Source organism: Pecten maximus, chromosome 16 (assembly GCF_902652985.1).
Source record: "Pecten maximus chromosome 16, xPecMax1.1, whole genome shotgun sequence".
NCBI classification, from domain to species: Eukaryota; Metazoa; Mollusca; class Bivalvia; order Pectinida; family Pectinidae; genus Pecten; species Pecten maximus.
The window spans coordinates 11,384,615-11,395,238 of record NC_047030.1 but is presented as its reverse complement, the minus strand read 5'-3'; the positions used below and the strand labels follow the sequence as shown (position 1 = coordinate 11,395,238).

At 36.8% G+C, this 10,624-nt stretch overlaps 1 protein-coding gene across 1 annotated transcript; it reads left to right on the top strand.

Annotated features, from left to right (window-relative positions):
• Positions 1-2,298: 2,298 nt before the first annotated feature.
• LOC117314629 (UDP-glucuronosyltransferase 1-1-like) lies at positions 2,299-4,251 on the top strand. Its single transcript, XM_033868709.1, has one exon. The coding sequence runs from the start codon at positions 2,305-2,307 to the stop codon at positions 3,835-3,837; it is 1,533 nt and encodes a 510-aa protein (XP_033724600.1). The 5' UTR covers positions 2,299-2,304; the 3' UTR covers positions 3,838-4,251.
• Positions 4,252-10,624: the final 6,373 nt, after the last annotated feature.

The window sequence follows — 10,624 nt, the reverse complement described above, 5'->3', positions numbered from 1 at the left end:
GATTTCACTTAATAGTAATATTACAATAGTGACACTAATTTCTTGTAGATTTACCATGCCTTAGCATATGCATTCTTATATTTTTTCGATATACTTGTATAAGCCTATCTAATTTTGCATTTTTATGCTCATAACTTGCTATAAGTTATAAAATAATGATATGGTATACTCATATCTTAGATTTTAGGCTTATTATTCCATAGCACGCCATGCGAAGAGCAACAGTTCGCCAAGCGAAGAGCAAAAGTGCGTCACACGACAAAATGAACGCTTTTCGCTTGGCGCACTATCGCTCTTCGCTTGGCGCACTATCGCTCTTCGCTTGGCGCACTATCGCTCTTCGTATGGCGCATTCATTGTCGGGGGCGACAGGGCCGAAACCAGCCACCGTATTATTCAGTTTTATTACATCAAAGATACAATGTGTGAAGATACATTAGGGGCCACGAGCTAAGAGCTAAACGGGTAGTATAGGATGTTGGACCGGGAGAATCCGACTTGGTTCGTTTTTAGGACATAAGCTTCCCTCAAATAATGTTTTGAACGTAATAGGAACATTCGTAGATATTGTCCACTGTTCTTAAACTTTATGAAATGCTTTCAAACAGAAAAAAAAAAAAAAAAAAAAAAATGGAAGCACATGCAAAAAAGACATAGTCTGCATGGGTGTTCCGTCATTCATATACATAACATGTTAATGTGTTATCCTGTACATACGAGCTCCTTCCACAACACTTCAGTGTTGAAATTAAATCTGTTGTTTAATAAGCTTGACGTTTATGAACAGCTATACATATAGCACAATAAAAATAATATGGAAACTCGCATATAGATATGAAGGGACATCTCGTATTTCTTAGGTAGAATCTAATAGGGCGGAATCCACCGCGTTGAACTTTTGACGTAACAGTACACATATTTAAGACACTAAAAACGGGTCATCAATGTCGGGCCACAGGTGAGAATTTCAGGGAAAATCGCGATTTCTCTGAAACGGAAGTCGCTATGGGGTTCGCACTTTCTCGACCCTCTGTTTTATGAAATGGCGTGTTTTTGAATTTGATATTGGAAATCATTCCGGGTATACTTTGATAATGAACTGCTTCACTCTTTGTAAACATTTGAGCTGGGAAATGTTGACAAACTAATACAACATATATAACGTCCTGTTAACAGTTATGGTCGTTTAAGGACGATCTCCTCTGCGTTGTTTGGTTTGTATTGTTTAATGTCCTATCAATAATTACGGTCATTTAAGGACGATCTCCCCTATGTATTTATGCATTTTAAGAGGCTATGACACGTTCGTGTTCTTACAAGATACAAGAAACCGTATTTAACGTAATGCATATAAAAAAGAACATTAGCCCGTGCGAGCTATTATTGCGACAAATATAAGTATGATAACAAAATTAGACACAACAAATTAAACAGAATAAATTTCCTCATACATTACACGATTTAGAATAAACACTTAAACACATCATAAGTATCATTCCAGACTAGAGTTTATACAGTATAAGTAAGAGCATTGAAATAAAATAATATATTTCCAAATATAAGGCATTAAAGGTTATCATGAAAGTTTTTAATAATTTCTAATTGTAAATTAAGATTGTAAAATCTGCTAGATAAACTACTATCGACTTTATAGTGTTAGCACACTGAGAATACCGAAGATACCCAGCAGGACATCCCCACCCGGTCACATTATACTGACAACGGGCGAACCAGTTGCCCCATCCCTCAATGCTCTGCGCGTTAAACAGAAGTAACTACCATTTCTAAAGACGCTGGTATGTTGTCTCGTCCAGGGAACAGATCCCAAGATCTTCCTCGCAGGGGCGAACGCCCAACTTAAGATAAAAAGCGAGATAGTGTCGATGGTGACATTAGAAAGAAGAATGTTGAAATAAGAGAAAAGATAAGATCCCAAATTTTGTCACCCTTTACGATCATACAAAGGACCAGCATGTACCATTATCACGCCCTTTCCTCGAGACAGTCGGTGGTGGTTGTGGTGGTAGTTGTTTGGTTTGGTTTATTTTGTTTAACGTCCTATTAACAGCCAGGGTGGTAGTAGTGGTGGTAGAGGGGGTGTCAAAAGTTACATGCAAGTTATCATAAGTTATAATAATGATTATTTAATAGTAGACACCAAGATCCCTCTAGTTTCTTTTTACTAAAACAATATCTAAATCTATGTCAAGAAGTTTGACATCAGTATACCAATGGCAAAACATATAACTTGTCAGAAATAGTTTGCATACACTTATCATATGTATATTTCAGACTGATTTTGCCATGGAGTGCCAATATCTGTGTCTGTGCTTAGCAGTAATGACGATTATGCTTCCGGTTCCGGCGAAGACTGGGAAAATCTTGGTTATGGTATTGCCGGTTTGGAGTCACATCAAACCCAAACTCAACATGGCCTCATCGCTTGCAACTATCTATGGACACCATTCAACTTTCATCCTAAACGAGAAGTATGCGAAACAAGTTAAAGAGGACAACGCTACTAATGTAATAGTACCTACAGCATTCAAGACCCTCAGTGTGGATGTCGTGGTAAAGGATAGCTTAAATGATGCTTGCAATCAAGTGGGCATACCATTTTTCAAAATGAGAGCTACTGCCAACAAATTTTGTGATGCTTTACTCTCGGATGAGGCTTTATTTTTGGCTCTTAAGCAGCAGCACTTTGATTTAGCTCTCATAGACAATGTATTGATCTCGGAGTGCCTCACAGTTCTAGCGTACAAGCTAGGAATCCCATATGTGCAGTTTGGTGTTATGCACGTACCAATTCGGACAAGAGTACCATTCATGCCATCTGTGCATTCCGCCATCAGCCTGCTGGGTTTCTTAAACGAAATGTCGTTTTTTCAACGGGTGGCCAACACATTAGTTTCAGTGATAATGGCCGTTTCACCTGAAATGGTTTTCCCGACCGATTTGGTTGCGACGTATGTTCCTGAAAAACCGTTTGTGTCGCTAGAGGTCTTGCATAGACGTACAGCATTTCATCTTGTAGACTTAGACTTTGTCATTGACTTCCCGAGACCACTGATGCCAAATGTCGCGTTTGTTGGAGGAGTTGCCACAGAGAGACCCAAGTCACTTCCATCTGAACTTAATTCTTACATGAACTCAGCGACTGATGGAGTCATTGTAGCCTCGTTTGGAAGCATTGCCGATAATCTTCCTGCCTCTAGATTGGAAACACTTATTGGCGTATTTAAGGAATTCAAAAATGTGAAATTCGTTCTTAGGTATGGGAACGAGACGAAAATGGACGGCAATGTTTTGTTGATGTCATGGCTGCCTCAGAATGATCTGCTAGCACATCCAAACACAAAGGCTTTCGTCACCCATTGTGGAAGTAGTAGCCTGTATGAGGGACTCTACAACGCTGTACCGATGATAGGACTACCAATCGCGGTAGACGGATTCTACAACTGTCGCAAAATGGCTTACAAAGGATTTGGTATTTCTTATGATTTCTGCCGTTTTGTAGACTTTGAACTAAGACATGCTATAAAGGAAATCCTACATAATCCTAAATATAGCAATAAGATAAAAATAGCATCTAATATATTCCACAATCAGCAAGGAACGCCAAGTGAACGTTCAGCGTTCTGGATTGATCACGTGATGCAGCATGGGGGCGACTACCTGCAAACACCGGCAACTGATATGCCTTTGTATAAATATTATCTTCTGGATGTCTTACTATTTATAACTTTAGTGGCATTCTTCATTGTCTGGAGTTGCATGAAATTAGGGGGGATATGCTGTAGACGTTGTTGCAGACCTAAGGTAAAAGCTGATTAAACACCAACGTGTCGGTAGGTAATCTAGGATAAGGATGAAGAATAGTTCATCTCCTGGGTGAGATAAGTGATCTCAACCGTCGAGATATGATTCTTAATTTGACAAACTGGAGACTTATTAAAATCATTCCCCAAGGATTGAGATCCCACTGATTCACACTCAATGAAGAGAAAGGGTGTTTCTCTTACTAAATTTTCCGATTCATTTGTGCGATGTCGACGTCGCCTCAAATCGCTTGGTGTTTGAGATGAAAAATCCAATGATGATGTTTGTGTCTAAATGGTATGATGTACACAAAATGTATAAATATATATGTATATATAAAAAAAAACCAGAAGAAAAAAAAAAAGAAAAGAACCGAAAACGCTGCTTGTAAGTACTTCACAAGGAAACCTAATTAAAAGATGAATTGTATTTGAACTTGAAATGAGTGAAAAAACTGTTAGGAGCGTCTATAGGTTTTTATATGTTTTGGGACGATTAGTTCGCAAATGTTTGTTTAAAAAAAAAAATATCGCGTCCCTTTTTAATGAAGGAAGTTGGACCTTCCCAGGTCAGTCATCTGTATGAATTTTTATAAGCTGTGGGAAGTTGGATCAACATTCAACATGCGACATTCAACAATCAAAAATGAATGTTGTGCTAGCTAGACATACGACATTCTGCATTGAGAATTTGAATGTCAAAGCAGCTCAACATACGGCATTCAATATTCAAAATTTCAATGCTGTGCCATCTGAAATTCTGAATTAACTGGCTCGACATTCGTATTCGGAATGTTAAAATCGTATGCTGAGCTCGCTTTTCATTCAAATACTGGATTTCAATAATTTTTCGTTAAACCAACTGTCTGAACAACAGTGCGCACAAACTTTAATGGAGGTAGAGTGGCTTCAGAAGAGAGCGACATGATCATTTTAGACTGGTATTTGTCTACGCCTTCCTGTGATATGTTCAAATAGCAAAAAATCGTTGACTTTTTGTAGACGATTTTTACGCAGATTTTATATATACAAGATACTCACTATATTAGCCCACAGAACTTGACTTGTTTTTCGTATATGTCTGATGTCCTCGGTAGATCTACAAGATATTCATCTACTACTGTATTTTTCTTGCCATTCCACAGAGCGAGTATTTTTAGAAAATCTTTCTCTTGCATGTTTTTTTTTACAGATTTGTGTAGGAACTCGTATTTAACTTTTAGTTTTCGATAAAACATCAAATGAATTGTATATTGAATCCTGTATTTTATGTGTCAGTGTATGTATAGCGTATTATAATGCATTGTATTCTGACCACACGGAAGGCAACCTATATGCTCATTATGTTATCAAGATTCACGTTATCATGGTATCATAGTATACTCATATAATGCACAGTATACCAAGATAAGGATACGGATTATCAGGAGTTACTGCATATAGAATAACAAAACAAAAATGATGACAAATGTTCGCCTTGTTTTGCACCTACATTATACATGTATATAGAAATATCAGATATATCATTTCCATTACGAACATAGGATTTTGTATTTTCATATAAATTATACATTACTTTTCAAGTTTTTCCTGTATTTGAGAAGGAATACCCCCCCCCCCCCCCCCCTCCCCCCTATGATCCGACGGGCCATACCGTATCAAAGGTTTTTAAAAATCAATAAAAGTACAATTTAACTTTTTTGGTGGATAACGATGATAATATGCAATATAGAAATATTTTCATTGTTGGAATATTCCTTTGTAAACCCGGTTTTTGCAACTTACCTAAGCATGATACTGAAGTAATTACTTTGTAATTATTAGGATCGTGTCTATCACCTTTAATTTGAGAGACCGGTGTAACGATTTCAATTATCCGATCCGTCGGAACTAAACCAGTGTTAAGAACTATGTTGAAAATTTGCGAGTATACTGGAAGAAATATTTGTAGAGTATGTTTAATGTGTTCATTAACAATTCTATCTATATTTCATTTAATATTTGATATATATATTTGCCATTTATTTCTACTTTCAAATCATTACTGTTTAGAATGAAATAGTTGAACAATTCCTATATAATTAATTAGATTTATTTACTTAATATTTATTTACTTAATTTTACCTGATAACTTATATGAAATATTATAAATACATTTTGGGTCATGTTTTGCAGACTTTCGTATTTTATGTGCCATGATGTTTAAATATTTTTTGAAACATTTATTCAATTCCTTTATATATTGTTTATTTTTGTCTTTAATTGTTTTCTATTTGATTAATTTAAATCCAGATATATTCACTCTTTGACACATGGAATTAATTCCGTAACTTATCACACAGATTGTTATACTATAGTTTGTTGGTTATGTTGTTATTATTGATTTTACAATTATGTTTCTTACTTTAGATGCGGACGTTGTAAAATATTGACTAAATTGTGTGTTTATTCATCTCGTGAAATTGGTCAGTAGGTTTATCAAGTAAGCGATTTAGTGCATTATTTAAACGATCAATATTTCAATTATGTTCCTTTGTAATAAACACGACACTCATTTTAAGAATAATTTTCCCACTTAATATATTTTACTATATTTGCACCAGGCAAATCGTGAACTTTGTTGTCATTTATCGGTGACCAACAGACAGTAAACTCAATGCTACACTGCACATCCGAGAATAAAAGGTCGAAGTCAGAAACTTTTAATTCATAAATATACAATGAAACAGCTCCGAAAAAAACACAATATAAGCAATTACTGTTGAATTATTACACGTAGTTTTGCCTATATACTGGTAACGTCCAATTCTACCGTTGACAACATAAATATTGTTTTACTCACAAAATTAATCTGTTTCCACTCTTGAAGTACATTGATCATACCGCATTAGAGGTAATCATTACATTTATTTTTTAAAAGTCATGAAGTACATTAAATAAATGTTAAGTTATTTATCTAGCTCAGTTATCATGCATAATGAAGCAAGCCAATTATTAATGCCAGGCATGGCGTGACGTCATAAGTTGTTAATGAGTAATCCCTCGTAACAAACCTAGGGTTAGCTTAATAGAATCTCACATGTATTCTGTTCACAGGTATATCTCAACCCGTAAAACATCGTGCTGGTCGATCAAACTCTTACACGATTATTGAGTATCCCTGTCCACGGAACAGACCAAACTATGTTTCGTTCTTTTCAGGTGGTTTGGTTTGTTTGGTTTGTTTTTGCTTTACGTCCTATTAACAGTCATGGTCATTTAAGGACGTGCCAGGTTTGGAGGTGGAGGAAAGCCGGAGTACCCGGAGAAAAACCACCGGCCTACGGTCAGTTCCTGGCAACTGCCCCACGTAGGTTTCGAACACGCAACCCAGAGGTGGAAGGCTAGTGTTAACGTGTCGGGACACCTTAACCACTCGGCCACCGCGGCCCCAAAACCTTTTCAGGTGGTCGGGTGGCACAGTAGTAACACACTTGTCTTTCAACAAAGCGGTAGTTTAGAAAAAACATATTTGATATACAAAATATTAACACTACTCAAACGGATCAATCTGAAGATTCTTACATGATATACGTGTCTATGCGTGACATTTCTGATGTACAATACACAGAACCCCTACAGAGAACCAAACGAAACCGTAAATCTTATCTCCAAATCTATAGAACCAGGGAAAATATTAATGAAATTTGCAATGTTGCGTTTGAAAACGTACAAAGGTAACAAGACCATGTATTCCGGAATGATTAGCGTCTTCTACTTAATCGACGACACCTGTCATACAAATCTAGGTAAATTCCGGGTAAGTCACATCCTCAAAATTAGAAGCAAATTGCTGACAACAGGACCACAGGGCACATCGACCAACATGGAACATGCCCGACTTCATATCGTGCAGGGCAATAGAATATTTCCAAGTGAGAGTATCATGCCGATTTTAAAGCTATCTAATGATTCCTACCAATCTGTATCGCTCGAAAACGTGTTATTTGGTAAATATTAACTTGATAGTCATCGGATTGAATTTAATGTGAAGAAGGGCGCATATCCATCAGAGTTATCAGCTACATTTTTACATAATCGTGGGATTTGGGAGAGTTTATCTGTTTTTCCAGATGACGTGATTAGAGGATCCCCTATGTCTAATGTAGAGTTGGTAGACATGTGGCTTTTAAGTGCCTCCGAATTCATGGATGTAAAATAGGGTTTCAGTTGGAAAAAAACATAGGCCTATCATACAAGAAAAAAAACTGAATTTCAACCATTTCTTGTCATTAGAAATAGTAATTACATGCCAACTGGTGAATTTGATTTGCTCCATATGCTGATTTTCAAATCATATTCAGCATCAAACCTACTCTATAATACTGTTACATATACCAGGTATAAGCATTATATGTTTTGGCATCAATATTTTTGATATACATGTACGGTATGTTCTTTAGTCGAAAATGTTTGCATTTCTCACCCATTACCGGTTTCATCTCGTTTTGGATAGTTAAATCCTCTAACCGGTTTCTGTTTGTGCGAAACGCGTCACCATTCCAGCAATCCCGGATCTGAGGAAATATCAAACAAATAGAAACCGACAAAAAGTCATATCTGGGAGACTGATAACAACAGCAGACCCAAAATATGAAATGATAAAACTGCATCATAAAACTGTTTCTTCATTTAAGGAGAGGTTTAAGTAACAGAAATAAAGTAGAGAGTTACAAACAAGAGTAATTAAGGAGAGGAATAAGCAACATGGTTTAAGGTGATGTTTCATCATCGGTAATGGAGGAAATCTAAAATTAACATGGGCGAAGGAGAGACCAAAATGAACAGGGAGTGTGAAGTTCGATAAATAAACTGAAGCTGAAATACTGAAATAGTTTATGTCGTCATTCTGAACTTTTAAAACAAATTCCACAGTTTTTTTAATGTACACGCATGGATACTTCCGGTAGACAATTTTAAAATTATTGTTCGGGATGTGAGATTAATTGATTTCTGATTAATATTATTATTTGAAAACTAAACAGGAAGACAGAATGCATGTAGTTGCATATCAAGCCAGCTCTTATAGGTAGTTATCTATAACGGTCGATAAGGAATGTTGAGGAAGAAATGGAAACAAATATCGAGGGAAATGGCAGAAACAGGAAATCAAACGGCATGATCATCATACTATCACGGTTACATCGGTGAAACTGGACGGATATGAAGATGACGTCTTAAGAAACATCAAAATGGCGTAATAACAACGGAAAATAAGGTTTGCCCAATAAAGACCAGAAACCATCAGAAAAAGAATCAAATAAAGCAGTCATCACACAACCATGCCAACATAATAATCACGTGATAGACTCCAAAGTCCTAGAGAGGAATTACAACAAAACCTGGAAAAGATAAAAGAATTCGTCTGAATAAAGAGGAAAGGTGGATTGATGAACAGGGATAGGGGTGGCACCACTTGACTGAAGTTTTTAGGAGCCCGTGGAATAAGAGACGGTAACACATAACCCGTCCCTCAGACTCTGCAGTATTAGAGTACTATTTGGGACGAAAATGCGTCATAACAATTTGACAGCTGACTTAGATACACAATCTACCCATCACCGATAGAGAATTGTTCAGATTTCGCCATTTGTACTCTTTGCTTGAAGGTACAGGCGTTTTCGAAAGCTCGAAAAGCCAGAAACAAAGATGAAGCCAGACCATTACAGATATAAACATAACTATACCTAACCATTGGTATACGTGCAGGTAGGTTAATTACCATATAGTCACGGGAATGAGAAACCTGGTCAGGCATTCTGATTATAGATTTATAGTATTATTCGTGTAGATTCGTGATTGCACAGTTATGAACAACGTGAAAAGGGGTATAACTCTTCCATTATAAAATACTTCAACAGTTCATTTTTTTTCTTTAGTCTGACATAAGTAGCCAAACAACACAGGGTTGGGTCGGTGTATGTAACGTATATATGGGCCGTATGTTGGGAATCCATACCCTGTGCTAAGTGAGATAAAACATTCTCCCATCATTCACAGATTTGTCTCTTTTCACCTGTTCAGTATTTCTCTGTCATCCCCCATTGGGTCTGATTTCTCTGTCAACCACAAGGTATGACAAATAGACCGTTCAAGAACTACAATGACGTCACGGCAACAATTCAATCACGTCACGTCAACATTGTGCTGCACTGTATACCTAAATATACCCGTATTTCTTAAATATTTGAACAGCTGAATTAATCATAAGCAAAATAGCATGATGCATGTAAGGTTGTGTGTTAGTGCACATGTGTGTATGTGTGATATGAAAAAGAACATGTTAACAATGGCAAGTTCTCAGCAGTAAAGATATGCTTGTATGGGATGATGATGATGATGATGATGATGAGGGTAATTGTCAAAAGATGATGTTTTGTCGGTGTGCGTGTGATGGTGTGTGAGGGTGTGTGAGGGTGTGTGTGTGTGTGTGTGAGTGTGTGTGTGTGTGTGTGTATGTGTTATTCATCTGTCTCTGCACTGTTTTGATTATGTAAAAATTTGGCAAAAATAAAATAAATCGAAAAGAAAAAGAAAAAAAAAAAGCATGACGGAAGAAAAATAACCATCCCCTACCTTGGGGACGCTGCCCTGCAGGTAGGGCGTAAGAATTGTACCTGCTGCCCCCATTGCATGATCGTAAGAGGCGACTAAATTTGGGATCTTACCTTTTCTTTTCTTTCTTAACAACTTTCTTCTTCCTAATGTCTCCCTTGACAATGCCTCACTTTTGGCCTTTAGTTGAGCGTTCGCCCCTGTGAGGA